The sequence below is a fragment of the Benincasa hispida genome, chromosome 1, assembly GCF_009727055.1.
Source record: "Benincasa hispida cultivar B227 chromosome 1, ASM972705v1, whole genome shotgun sequence".
NCBI lineage: Eukaryota > Viridiplantae > Streptophyta > Magnoliopsida > Cucurbitales > Cucurbitaceae > Benincasa > Benincasa hispida.
This window is the reverse complement of record NC_052349.1, coordinates 18,628,712-18,644,665: the sequence shown is the minus strand read 5'-3', so window position 1 is coordinate 18,644,665 and position 15,954 is coordinate 18,628,712. Positions and strand designations below refer to the sequence as shown.

At 32.2% G+C, this 15,954-nt stretch overlaps 1 protein-coding gene across 1 annotated transcript; it reads left to right on the top strand.

Annotated features, from left to right (window-relative positions):
- Positions 1-13,619: 13,619 nt before the first annotated feature.
- LOC120090052 (phylloplanin-like) lies at positions 13,620-14,931 on the top strand. Its single transcript, XM_039047542.1, has 2 exons — positions 13,620-13,841; positions 14,362-14,931. Exons 1-2 carry the CDS (start codon positions 13,658-13,660, stop codon positions 14,646-14,648), a joined length of 471 nt encoding a protein of 156 aa, XP_038903470.1. The 5' UTR covers positions 13,620-13,657; the 3' UTR covers positions 14,649-14,931.
- The last annotated feature ends 1,023 nt before the right edge of the window (positions 14,932-15,954 follow it).

Genomic DNA, 15,954 nt, shown 5'->3' with positions numbered 1-15,954 from the left:
ATACAAGTGGATCATGTCTTAAGTGATAACCAAAATGGTCTGTAGTATATGGATATAGGAGGGAAACCTTATCCTGGTAAAACTACGGATGCGGCCCGCTTTGTGGAATGGTCACAAGTGTTGTGACTTGTCACAGATGGTCTGATCCTGATCATTCGTGTAGGGGACATGCGAGCAGGGGCGTCTTATACAAGTTCTATACAAAGAGTTTGTATAAGACCTGACCACGAAGTGTTAATGTCTCGCTATATAATACCGTTCATGATAGAGACTTCACTTCACTAGGATGACCATAGGTAACATGACCTTAATCTTGAGTGAGTTGGGAACTCCTGCCATTGAGGGCAGTTCTTTGATTTGCATGGGTGCGAGTGGCCAAGTCGCCGACTCAAACCTACCACTTTGGGGTTTCGTCTGATTTCAGAGTTGGGAACTCAGCTACACAAGATGGAATTCACTCCTTCCCCAAAGTAGGGGTAAGTACATAGATAGCTCCCTTAAGGGCTGATACAAAGGCTTGAACGATGTGGCGCCACACACTTTCTTTTAGTCTGATAGGTGTTCACACATAGTTAGACTATGTTGTATTGTTCATTAGAGGCATCAGTGGCACTTAAGAAGTTAAATGTAACTACTGGGGAAAATGGTAAATTGGCACAGTTCTACTTACGAGCATCTGTGAAGGGTTATCGTACTGTTGATTGGTTATACCCGATGGACACAGAAATATATCTGTGGTAAGGAGAATTTAGCTGTCGGTCTTTAGTGGAATGTCTGGCAATTAACGGATGGTGGATCTCGTGGCTAAAGTGTTTAGTTAGCTATTCACATACCGTTAGAGCTTCGAGCCATAGGTCCATAAGGTCCCCTTGGTAACTTGGATAAAGTCGAGAATCAGTTTTTGGGTCAGTTTGACATGTTCAAATTGACAAGAGGGAGTTAGATTATATATGATATAATTGAACTGGTTAATTATATATGATATAATTGACTAAATGTATGAGATACATTATTTTGGAGGAAATGGGATATAAATATGATTTATATCAAGTAGAGGAGAAAACACTATAGTAGATATATGATATAAATATGCTTTGTTCCATCTCCTTTAATATGATTATATTTATTATTTAATTAATTAGGTAGTTATGAGATAATTGAAGAATATAATATGATTATATTTATTATTTAATTAATTAGGCAGTTATGAGATAATTGGCCGAGTATTTCTCCGGAATCGTGCGAAAGTGGGAAGATCGAATTCGGTTCTTGTCTAAAGAATAAAATGATTTTTTTTTTTCATTTTAAAAGACACGCAGAAAAATCGCTCACGATGTGAATCCATACGATCGCTTACCATTGAGAGCCTATATGATAACGCCCATCGTCCTAAACAATTGCACACCCAAGCACTAAACGGTCACTTGCGTTTTCTAAATCATCGCTTACTTTTTCTAAACGATCGTTTAGCACTTCGAGTAGCCTAAACGATCGTTTACCATTTGCTAGACGATCGCTTAGTTAAACTACACAATCGTGTACCTTTTTCTAAACGACAAGCACCCAACTATATGATAGTCTTCTACTATCTCCCACTTGCTTGATTGTACTACACGATCGTCTTTTCCTCCTTCCTCTACCAATTCCATCAAAGTCCACCCTTTGAATTCTCACTCCCAGAATACTGAGGGCTTCGAGTGGTGGTGTCGTCCCCGGTTGCTGTTGGTTGGTGCGTTGTCGATCGTTTAGACGACCGTGGTGCTGTTAGGCGATTGTTTGTTGGACGATAAGGAACGTAGAGGATTTCGCTTCCGCTGGACTAAGTTTAATTGAAGATTGTCTTCAACTGGTACGTTTACTTAGTCTTTTGTATTTTATTTGTTAAAGCATGCCAGTAATTAGTGTTACAATGCATATCTGTTTGTTAGAATGTATGTGTGGTTTGTCACAATGAAATCGAAAAGATCCGCTTCTGCTCATGGTTTCTCTTGTTTAAGATTTCCTCTAGTTAGTACTTAAGGAAACAACCTATTTGCTAACCTTGAAATCGGGTAGGAGTGACTTCCATCTTATAGGATTATTTCCCCATCTATCTACCTAGTCTTACCCCTAAAATGGGAGGTTTATTGAGCGGCGATGTTGAGCCACTCTCACCTATGCAGATTTAGGATAATCTTGAATAAACAAGAGTTCATAGTTAGCTCAGGATTAAGATCGAGTTACCTTAGGTCATTGAAATGAAACAATCAGTTTTAACAGTAAACGATGTTATAAAGAAAAACGACTATTTCATGGTCTGGTCTCATGAAAACATCTTTTGCATAGGATGCCTCCACTTGCATGTCTCTACATGAACAATTCAGGATCACATCGTTTGTCTTAAATACAAAGTGGACCGCATCCATAGTGTTTCCAGGATAAGGTACCCAACCATATCCTATACTTATAGACCGTTTTAGTTATATACTCAAACTTGATCCACTTTTATGTCTCCATATAAAGTTCAAGTATTCATGCTATAACCATGGGTTCGTAGCTTATTGGATTTAGGCTTTAACAAGTGCAATTTACATATTCAATAACAACTTTACTGACTATACCTCAATAACATATTTATTGCAAAATAGAATATGTTTAATGTTTACAAACTGTGAGTTTTAGGACATACAACTCAACAAACTCTCACTTGGACTAAAACTTCAATGGGTTTACTTATATACAATGTTGAGTATGAGCGAATAAAATACAAATACAACAAACTAGGGCATTAGATACCCATGAATTTTCCCACTTGTTTTATATTTATGAGTCTCATAGTCCTGGTCCGACCAAGTGACCCTCGAACACTTTAGCTGTGAGAGCCTTCGTAAACAGATCGGCTAGATTATCTTTTGAGGTGATATATATGACTATCATGTCTTTTCGATATACGATCTCTCTGATAAGATGGTACTTTGATCGATGTGCTTTCCATGCTTATAGCTTCTCGATTCTTTCGAATTTGCAACGGCTCCACTATTATGACAATAGAGTGTGATAAGCAGATGCATATTTAGAATTACTTCCAAACCAGTTAAGAATTTCCTAAGCCATACTGCTTTTTTCTCTGCTTCACATGTAGCTACATACTCTGCTTCCATGGTGGAGTCAACAATACAACTTTGCTTTATACTTCTTCATACTATAGCTCCTCCATTTAGAGTGAACACTGATCTCGAAGTTGATTTCCTCAAATCAATATCGGTCTGAAAATTAGAGTCAGTGTATCCTTTAAGGATAAGATCCTTAGCACCATACACAAGCATATAGTCTCTCGTTCTTCGAAGATACTTGAGGATGTTTTTAACAGTAGTCCAATGGTCATATCCAGGATTGGACTAAACCTGCTGACTATTCCAATTCCAATTGCATAGTATATGTCTAGACGTGTACACTACGTGGCATACATTAAACTCCCAACTGCTGATGCATAAGGAATTTGTTTCATAACCTTAACTTCTTTAGGTGTCTTAGGACACTGTTCCTTAGACAGATAAATTCCGTGTCTGAAAGGTAACAGACCTCTCTTGAAATTTTTCATCTTATATCCAGACAACATCTTGTCTATATAAGATGGCTGAGATAAGGCTCGTTCTGTTCTTGCGATTTCGAACTATTTAAATCGTTTGAGCTTACAAACCTTTTGCTATTGATTCTATTTAATGAATACCTCTAGGTGAGACATATAGATACTTTCTTCATAGTCTACCTCTCTCTTTGGGTAAACCCTTTTGCCATGAGTCGTATTTTATAGGTCTGTACCTTACCAGCTTGGTCTCGCTTCCTCTTGTAGATCCATTTTTAACCAATAGGTTTTACCTCATCTAATTGATCTACAAGTTCCCAAACGAAATTGAAGAACATAAACTCCATTTCAAGGTCTATGGATTTTATCCACTAGTTTCGATCTACATCTTCTATTGCCTATTTAAAGGTCAATGGATCCTCTAAGTCATCATCAGGTATGACGATTGAGTTTTTGTCAAACCTATGTAATGGTCAGACTATTGAACAACCTTCCCACTATGTCGAGACACTCTCAACTTTTGAGAAGGATGTGATTGACTAGACATACCAGTTTCATCAACAACTCTTGTTGAAGAACCAACCTGATCAATAACCCTTTTTGATCAATCTATAGCCTCTGTAGAAATTTCATTCAATACTAGCTTACTGCAAGGTTGATGATTTCTTATTTGGTTCTCCTCTAAGAATGTAACATTTATCGATACAAATACTTTGTCATCTTAATGTTCATAAAATAAACCACCTTGTGTTTCGTTGGGGTATCCTACAAATAAGCATACTTTTGAACAATGTTCCAACTTCTTTGGGTTCTGCCAACACATGTGTCAGGCATCCCAAAATCCTATGTTGCAAAATCAACAATTAAAGAACACAAAAAGGAACGTAGAGATAGGGAAGATCGACACGCAGATATACGTGGTTCACTAACAATGTGTTAGCTATGTCCATGGGCAAAGGGAGAACAATATTATTTGAGATAATATTTTCAGAAATTACATCAAAAAAACGGCGCCTCTAGGGCTAGAGAGTTTATATAGCACACTAATAAACCCTAGGGTCAAAATCGTAAATAACTACAAATAAATAAATATGCTGAAAACAAATTCTGAATAGGTTTCGGGGGCGTTGCGAATGAACATTCACATTCTGAAGCGAGACCCCTGTACTTGGTTGTTCGAAACGCCAACAAACAGATTCAAGACATTTCAACATCCTGAAGTGATGAAAACTATCTTTACGTCCTCTTTATAACTCATGAGGTGTTTTACAAATACATTTTGAGGAAACCATATTCAAAATATAAATAACAGTCTCTACTGCATGTCCCCAAAATGAATTAAACAATTGAGCATAACTCATCATCGTAGAACCATGTTCAATAGGGTTCTATTTCTTCTTTCCACTATACCATTATGTTGAGATGTACTGAATTTTGTGAGTTGAGATTGAATTCCGTGTTCTATCAAATAGTCCTGGAATCTCAAGTCTATAGACTCTCCCCCTCGATCATATCGAAGTGTTTTAATCTTTTTACCTAATTGGTTCTCGACCTCTTCCTTATACTCCTTGAATTTTTCAAAGATTTCGAACTTATATGCATTAGGTAAATATAATCATATCTAGAATAATCATCAGTAAAACTAATGAAATATTCATACCTTCCTCATGCCTTGACATTCATGGACCACAGAGGTCTGAATACACGAGCTCATCTTTAAGGGTTCTTTAGCTCTAAGACCTTTTCTTGTAAAAGATTTTTTGGTCATCTTACCTTTAAGACAAGACTCATACGAAAGTAAAGAGTTGTCTTCTAACTGATTTAGAAGTCCACTCTTAACCAATCTTCCAATTATATTGAGATTTATGTGGTCAAGTTTTAAGAGCCAAAGATCGGCATTAAGAGAAATTTTTTGCCTCTTATTTTGAGTTTTAGCTGTTTTAAACATCCCTATGTTCAAAAAAGTTTTTTTCTTAGTTGGTTTTAACACATATAAGTTATTTTCTAGTTTTGCAAAACATATTTTAATACCTTTTGAAATAATGAACACTTAATTAACTTCAAAAGAAACTTTATACTTTTGTTCTAGCAAACATGAGATAAATATTAAATTCCTCCTCATACCAGCAACATAAAATACATTTCTAAGCAAAATGAATATATATTCAACAATCAACTTCATATCTGCCACTGTTTTAGCTAAGACAACCTCTCCGATCTCAACTTTAAAGGTTGTCTTACTTTTTGTAAGCTGTCTCTAGGAACTGGTTTCCTGAGCGAAAGTGCAAATATGATTAGGAGCCCCTAAATCTAGTATCCAAGTTAATTTATCATTTTCCACTAAACATGTTTCAACAACAAGTAAATCATATTTACTTTCTTGTGCTTTCTCTGCTTTCTCATCTATAACAATATTGTTTACTCTCAACATTTCTAGAACATGTTTTCTAACAAAGGTTTTATCCTTTATACTGTAGTCATAAACATTATCGAGGATATCATTCCTGACAGATTGACCAAACAACGTTTGTAACGAATCCATGATCTCTTTAGCAGAAACCACGTTCTCGAATTTTTTAGCTAGTATATCGGATATGTGCTAAGATATGGATCCAAGCCTCATAATTTGCCTTAATCTATCTATCATAAGCATTCCAAACATTTTAGTTTGCATATGAGCTGAGTGTTAGAGGACATTCTTATATTAAAACAAACTTTAAACCATTATTTTCCAATATTATGTTTATATTTGATTTCCATGTTGAGTAATTATGACCGTTAAACTTCGGAAGCGAGTATTTGTATAGAAGAGTTCGACATGTTGAAAATATAAACATTTTCTATTAGTAAATTTCTTTTAAACCCAATAAAAATTTTAGTAAAAATAATAATGTACCCAAATTTCATTATTTATTTGCAACGATACTTTAGTAAGTCAAAACAGATGCTACCAAGAGGCAGTCAAATACTTCTTCACTGAAGCAAGATAATCTTGACTAACTACTAGTACCAGAATAACTCTTTATTCCTATAGTCATTTAGTTACCATTTTTTATCAAGAACTTACTAACACTTAGTAACTATTGTAAGTGTAACCCTCCATTTTCAGATCCCAGAGATTAGTATCAACAAGCTCCCAAATTGGAAGACAACTGTTGATAATAGACTTAAAAGACCCTATTCATTTCTGAAGTTTGCGGTGTTCCGATCCCTATGAAAAAACCCTCTAAATGGGTGGCCGTTTCCAGGGCGACTCGCAGATAGAACATGAGAATCTCATTGTGCAACCTAATGGAAAAGATCGTAGGATATGTTGGCACACATCCTTCACTTACTTACTATGAACTACTTCCCCTATTCACCTTGCTATTGACCCATGCAAACACTTTCCGAATGGAGGTCACTCCCAAGGTGACTCGAAGTCGAGCATGAATCTCACGGTGTGAATTCTTAGGGATGTGAGAGCTAAAAATAATCTATCGTATATATTATTAATCTCCCACTAAAGTTTTTTATTTGTTATAAGTAAATATTTACTTAGGTATATTCCGACTAATAAATACAACCTAAGTTTAGGTGTTGATCCAAGTACAATGTTTATATTTGGATTTAACCTACGATATTTAAGTTATAAAGCAATTTATTACCTTACATCCCTTACGCATGCTCATAAAATCGAGTTAATAACACTCAAGAACCAGTTAAAATCCTCAGGTAGCAGGTGTTCCATAAACCGTTAACTTAAGTACCTCCAGTCTTAAATAGGATTTAGTCTAGGTGAGTTTGTAACCAAAGTTTTACAAGATAACGACCTATTTTAACTATTTAAAACAAGTTGTCATTTGTTAACCCTAGGTGAGCATATCGTTGTTATAGATTTTTAAAAGTCTAATTGAATTTATGACTTTATAACTTAGATATTCATCCATAACATACATCATGCATTTTATAATTTAATATAAGAACTTATATTAAAACTCATGAAATTATAAGCATGCAAATTATATTATAACACTTATAACATACAACATACATTTCATATATTAATATAACAACTTATATTAATACTCATAAAATTCTAAGCATGCAAATGATATTATAACACTTATAACATACAACATACATTTCATATATTAATATAACAACTTATATTAATACTCATAAAATTCTAAGCATGCAAATGATATTATAACACTTATAACATACTTTTTAATGCATGCATGCAACATGTTATCCTATGATGGAGTTTTAAATCTACAAGACATACTTTAAGCACAATCAAGATTAATATAATTAATACATACATCCATAATGCATAATTAATAAAAACACATTAAAGTGGACCGATTTTAGTATCTTTGGCAAACAAACGACTAAATTATTACAATAATAATTCAGAAATAGCTTCAAACCACTCTTGAACACTTCAAACCAGCTTAAAAAACCTTGAACCAAACCTCTAAAGCTTGAAAATCAGGCTAAACCGAATCGATCCAAACTGGTCTGCACAGTCCAAAAAACTACTTAAAAAAAGCTTGCGTCTTGCTTCGATTTCTTCAAATTATAGCCTGATATCAACTCTAATGACTCTAGAAAAATTAAAGACTTTTCTTTAGACATCAAAGCTCATAAAAACTGACAATTACAATAATTACAACCAAATCAAAGCCTAAAAAAATGCCAAAATCGTAATATATCCACTTTAGCCTCCACACTTTCATCTCATGAAATAATACCCACCAAGCTAAAATTAATGTAAATTGAGTGCTTAAAACATGCTCTGATACCAACCACAAGAATAAACAACGTGCATACAGACACAATTTGGATCTTAAGCACTCTAAATTTAATTTATTTTCAAGGTAAAACATGCATGCAAATAACTTTGAAATTAGGATTTGAGTTTCAACCTTTGTAGATCCAAATTGACCACCGATTCTACTCCAATCTTGTCACAAACCGGCTATAAACCACCACAAGGGTCTTTCCAATTATTCTCCAGCCTTAGAATGGGATGGTGGGATCCGGTGAGCGACTAAATTAGGGATGAATTTAGAATTAAAATTGAGAGATGAATTTTATTCATGTAATTATTATTTAAATATTATAAACTCTCCAATTTCGTTTAATTTCAACAAATAAAACGTTTAATTATATCATATAATAATACAAACCCTAATTTGAATTTGAACTTATTCAAATTCAAACCCCAAATTCAATTTGAATGTTTCCAAATTGAAATTCAATTTGAACAATTCAAATCGATATCATTCCAAATTCACTTAATTTATTAATTCAATGTGTTCATATTTTACAAACTAATAGAGGGACCTTATGAACCTACAGATCATGAGCTCCAATGATATAAGATTAATTTGCTAAAACTCTTTAGTCCAAATTAATCAGTATTCGTTAACTATCAAGTCACACCATTATAGCTCGATATTACACTCTCATCACTGTAGATATATTTGTGTCCACATTATTTAACCATAACAAGTAAGTCGAGCCTTCACAAGTTGTTCGTAATAACGGCTAGGTCAATATGTTGTTTTACCCCCGATATTACATCTTGTTCCTTAGTTTCCTACTGATCCTCTAACGAACAATTGGTTTATGATCCAATCACTAAACTGGATCCATCTCGAGCCAATGAGAGGGTGGGTCCCTTGTTCAAGACCTGAATTCAGTACTTAAAAAAACAACCTTTCTTCTATCCCTAAATCGGGTAGGCATGAATTATGTCTTATACCCTATGTCCCCAGCTATCTACCTGGTCTTACCCCTGAAATGGGAGGCTTATTGAGCCAGCACTGTTGAGCCAACCTTCACCTATGTAAATCTAAGGATAGTCCCGAATAAACAGGACTTCATAGTTAGCTTAAGATTAAGATTGAGTTACCTAGGTCATCTAAGCGAAATAGTCAATCTTAAATAGTAAACAACGTTATAAAGTAAGAGTGACTTATTTCTTGGTCTGATCTTATGCAAACTCATTGCATAGGATGCCCGCACTCTTCATGTCAATACATTAACGAAACAGGATTACTTCGTTTGTAGCACCTTTACAACACAACTTGTAACCACTATAGAGTAGACCACATCCAATGGTGTTGCCAAAACAAGGCACCCAATCTTATTCATATACTATAAACCATTTTGGTTATTTACTCGAACTTGATCCATCTCTATGTCTCTACATAAAGTCCAAGTATTCATGTAATAGCCGTAGATCTTAGTTTGTCGGATTTAGACTGTATGAATGCAATTTAAAGATTCAATAACAACTTTATTGAAGAAATGTTGAATAACATCTTTATTGATAATAGAATGTGTTTAACTTTACAAACTGCGAGTTTTAGGACACATAACCCAACAGATAAAGCAAAAAACTTTTTCAATATATATTTTCATTTGAGACAGTAGAGATAATATATAGATATTCCACATTATTCTTACTATCAATTTCAATATGATAACCATTGCAACATATATCTTTAAAATTTAGAAGATTTCTCTTTAATTGACTAGAGAACAATGGATTATAAATTTTGTTCCTTTAGGCAAATAATATTTGTTTTTCCAAACCCTTCAATTAAATCTGTAGAACCTAATATGGTATTGTATTTTGTTTTCAACATTGTCAATTTGGAAAAATATTTTTTATTTGTAAGTATTGTGCGCGTAGTTGCACTGTCTGCTAGAAATAGATCTTTTTTTCTCATTTTTAATCAACCAACATATGAAAATGATCATATTTTTTCATGAAAAGAAAATGATTACGATAAGAAAAACAACACTTGGAATATACAAAGGTTAACATTTACTAAAAAACTTAAAGATAGATAAAAGACAACAACAACATTAAATCTAGATACTCTCAAAATCAAAAGAAACACTTGATGTTCCATCAACCATGTCAATCTTCTCTTTAGGAGATTCAAAGAGGTCTGCCACATCCAAATTTGTCACTTGGGATGGGTTAAATAGGTCATTATCTTGGTATGCAAAATTTGCTTCCACATTTTTCCCTTTTTCCTTCAAGAAGGCTTGATAGAGATCAACTAAGTGTTTTGACGTACGATAAGTACGAGACCAATACCCAGTCATTCTGCATCGGAAGCATTTATTTTCAACATTTTTTGAACTCTTATCTTGTCGAGCTTTTTCTTTATGATTATCATTTTGTATGGTTCTTTCGAAATTTGAATGATTAGAATGATCATCACGAAAATAATAATTATTTCTTCCTCTGCCACGGTCATGACCTTGACCACGATTATTAACATTCACATCATTCACTTCAAGGAATGGTGTGTTTCCAATTGGTCGAGATTCGTGGTTCTTCATCAATAACTCATTATTTTGTTCGGCCACGAGAAGACATGAAATTAGTTTAGAATATTGTTTAAAACCTTTCTATTGATATTGCTGCTACATGAGCATATTTGAAACATGAAATGTAGAAAATGTCTTCTCTAACATATCGACATCACTAATTCTCTCTCTGCACAACAATAATTTTGGATTTATTTTAAATAATACGAAGTCGTAATCATTTACTGATTTTAAATCTTATAGCCTGAAATGCATGCATTCATAACGAGCTTTAGGAAGAATTATTGTTTTTTTTTTTTATGATCATATCTCTCTTTTCAAAAATTTTCATGAGATAAGGGATCTTTTATTGTAAGATATTCCATTTTCACTCCCTCCTAGAGATGATGAACGGAGGAAGATCATAGTTTTTGCTTTGTTCTGACTGGATGTCGTATTTTCTTCTTTAATTGTTTCCCCAAGCTTCGTAGCATCCATGTGGATTTCGACGTCAAGCACCCATGACAAATAATTATTGTCATTAATGTCAAGGGCTACAAATTCTAATTTCCTAAAATTTGTCATGACAATACTATCACAAAATATTGTATTTATATTAGAAATTTAATATGTACTAAATATGCAAAATAACATTTAATTTATTAATTATACTAAAGAAGAAAATAAATCGATCTATCTTTAGAACCTACCTTCAGCGAGGAAAGCGACAAGAGCTCATGTTGGTAACGTGTTGTAAAATTGAGAAGCAAAACGGGAACCCGAATATAGAGAAAATATAAGATAATAATAAAATATATTTAAATAAAATAAAATAACTAAATAATTAAATTAAATAAAGAAAATTATAGAAAATGGAAAATATGGAATTCTCTCCAAACTTTATAGGCAATTTGGTAAGTAGAAGTTAGATTACATGAACACTAATAATATGTAATCTTGAGACACATGAACAATACATGGGATAATGGAGATATGACATATGGTTAATGAACACTAAACATGAGTATCTAATAGGTATTCATTATCATAATATTTATAATAAATCCTATATTAATACAAACATTTGGTCTATGATCCTAAAATTTGAATTCAATAGTTATATGTTACCAACTATTATCGAAACGCAAACATGATAACCATAAAATTTGAATAGTTTTAACGTCGACTTTCGTTATAATCACGTAACCCAAACATAGAGTTGAAAAATGATAGCAGGTGGGCAATTTTGAGGAGCCAATTGGACCCCCACCTAAATATAGACTTTTCAGAATAAAAAATAATAATATCAGGATTTTGATTTGGATTTTGCATTCCATGGTAGAAATTAAGGGTCAAATTAAATTTGCTCTTAGGGTATGGCCACCCCATAACAAAACAAGAAACAGAATTTCAATTTCTGGAAGTTGGGACAGCCAACTGCATGCGCAAACTCTCTAACATCACAAACACAAATAATATATATATATAATTTGTCCAAGTTGAACTACAAATTTTGTCTTTCACAGCCTCGTTTGGTAATCGTACTTTTTTAAAATCATGATTGTTTTTATTTCGGTGAGAATTGTTGGTACATGTAGCTAGAGTTGGTTGTCAACGGTGGTTATTGGGTGGAGTCATTGAAAACGATGAAAGGAGGAAGAGAATAAGAATAGAAGATGGAATCTCTTAATAAATTACAAATTTCAGTAGTGAACAATATTAGAGTTTGTGAAATCAATTAGAGAGTTAAGTTAAAAACCCTCAACACAAGTCAATGCCTAAACATCAACTGGAATTCTAAGAAAAAATTTAAAAAACAAAATCAAGTTTTATCTTAGTTTTCAAAATGTGGTTTAGTTTCTAAAAACATGTTTAAAAGGTAGGCATAAAGTAAGAAAACATAGATAAAAATAGTGATGGTTAGTTTAATTTTCAAAAGGAAAAAAATTAAAAACAAAGTATTTATCAAATAGAGTCTATACTTTTAAATTTGGGTTTAAAAGGTTTTTGAAGTAGATGTCTAAACCTTTAATTTGTATCTTAATCGGTGAACTTTTAAAATATTTAGATTAAATTATAAGTTTGCTCCATAAACTTAAGTTTGTGTCTAAAAAGTTATCATGAACTTCAAAAAGTATTTAATATACATGTCACTAAACTTTCAATTTTTTGTCAATAATTAAACCTTGAAAAGGTCTAGTAGTTCTCTCAATATTTAAATTTGTGTCTAATAAGTCTGACATATTTGAATTTGATTTAATATAAATTTGAATTTTATGTCTAATAGGACTTTGATTATTTATTTATTTATTTATTTATTTTAAAATTAGTGAGGTAGGTGAATTTTTTTTTTTTTTTAAAAAAAATGTAGAATAATGGGTCAGTGATCTATCTATTAGATAAAAAAATTTGAAAATTGAGATAATTATTGGATACAAAATTTTGAAAGCTTAAAAAACTTGTTATACTCTTTTTAAAGTTCAAAATAACTTATTAAACACAATAAAATAAAAAATTCAAGAATTTGTCGAGTAATTTTTATATTAGTTGAAAGACTAAATTAATAGACATAAACTTAAAAGTAATAATAAAATAAATTTGTCGAGTAATTTGTTATGTGTCTTTTTGTTAGATAGTGTCAATTTTTTTTAAAAAAAAAAATAATAAAATAAAATTGTGGAGCAACTTGGGTTTGGTTGTTGCCTATATAATGGCATTTAGGGAATGTGAATTTGCAAGGCAGATCAGGTTGATAAGAAAAAGGAAAAGAAAAAAATGGGTTTGAAATCAGTTTTATTTGTTTTGGTGATTGTTGGTGCCATGGGAGCTCCATTAATGGTGGAAGCTCAGCTTGGGATTGTTGGCAGTCTCCTTGGCCTTATTAGAATCCAAGGAACTGTCTTTTGCACTGCCAATGGCAACATTGGCATCAATGGCACTGCTACTCCTATTTTCCCAAGTATGCCATCTTTATTTAATCAATTTCTACCTCTTATGTTCTATCTCATAATCGTTTTTTTTTTTTTTTTCACATCAATCTTAAAAAATACGTGGATTTTTAGTCAAATTTCAAAAAAAAAAAAAAAAAAAAAAACTGAAAACTATCTTTTTGTCCTTTTTTTTTAAAAAAAAAAAATTGACGTAATTGTTTAAAACACTTGAAAAAAAAAATAGATTAACTTTATTGACCATCAAACGGTAAAAGTAGTGTTTAATTAGAGAATTAATTTTCAAAAATAAAAAACAAAAAAAAAGCAAATAGTTATTAAAGATGATGTTAATCTTTTCTTTTCTTTGAACGAATAATGTTGTAATGAGATGTTACTTTTACTTGGATTTTAACTTACTACATATAAATAATAAAGATGATCCAAGATGGACAAATAAGATTTCAATAATAAAATTTAAAATGACTATTAATGATTATGTTTGAAGAATACTCCATCAAAGTTTAGAGATTAAAATATGATTTTTCGCAGATGCATCAGTGCAACTTCAGTGTGGAAATGGTAACATTGTGTCAACTACAACAACGAACAATATGGGAGTCTTTTCAATATTATTGAATCCTCTCCAGTTCCTTCTTTCTTTAATCACAAGCAGTTGCAGCACCGTAGTTAATACACCGCTGTCCAACTGCAATGTGACGTTGCCATCTACCGGAGTTCTACTTTCGAGGTTGGGTTTTGTCGGACAAACGATGGAGGGTATCCTCAACATCTTGAACGTAGCCCCGAACGGATTCGAGTTCCTACCATCTCTTTAAAATGCCAGTCATCAGTCAAATATATTGATAATAGGGGATGCAGAATAACAAGTATTTGAGTTTTACTACTTCTAATGTTACTATCAGTTGTGAGTTCTCTCTCAAAGTTGATTGAGTTATGTTGTTGTTTGTTATTGTGTTTCTGCATGTTTGTTGTTGTTTGTTATTGTGCTTATGCATGTTTGTTGTTGTTTCCATTCCAAAAATAAAAGGTTGTGTGCTGCTTGTTATTATAGCTATTTTAAAGTGGAGTTAGTGTAATATCATTACAATTTAAGAGACATATATAGTTTGTTTGATTTGATAATTTGATTTTGGTTATATCATATGGTTAGAAAAACATATACTTACTAACTACTAAAATAATTTTAACTAATTTCCTAAAATTTGAAAGCTACCAGAATTTGTTATAACTACCATTTTATATAAGCTTAAAATTATCAAAATCATTAAGGGCGTGTGGGACAAATTTAGAATAATTAATATATTTAAACATGTGGTTAGATACTCTAAAAAGAAAAAGAAAAGAAAAACATATGAGAAAGCTACATGGACATGTTTCTTTAAAAAAATGGACTTTGTTTAATGAGCGATTTGAATTTTGAAAATGAGTAGGTTGGTTTTTATGCCTCAAATAACATCTAAATGATATATTCATAGTCCAAATATATCAACAAATGAGTAATTTAATCACTCTAATAATTGTTTTTATGGAATAACATCATTAAGAATTTTTAATACGTTAAATAGTAAAATTATAATTTTTAAAAGACCGTGGACTAAATTTAACTTATCCAGTACATCAAGATCATTGAATATATTCAACTGAAAATAAAGTATAAAATGAAAATATAAAATATTTACATCATTTAAAAAAAAACTAAAGGTAATAATTTTAAATGGTAAACGGCTGAAAATATTTTCAGTATGGCAAAATGTTACTTTCTATCAATGATAAGCATATCTATCAAGCGTTGATAAATTTCTTTCGTGGTTTAATTATGATAGACAGTGAAAGAGGCAAAATAGATAAACTAATTTAATGGAGAAAAATCGAAAGGGGCAAAATGGGTAAACTAATTTAAAATAATTCATAACTTATTATTCATAGGTACGGCGATTTCTCATACCCTTAGGTCCGTATGCCCATGATGGAGAAAAGAAAGCCCAACCACAACCTTTCTCATCTCCTCACGACGTGCAGAGCAATACTTACCGCAACTACACCTAAATATCTTCCGAAATACACCTAAATATCATCCGAAATCGATAGAAATAGCATGTTAAAATTTTCATCTTTCAAAAT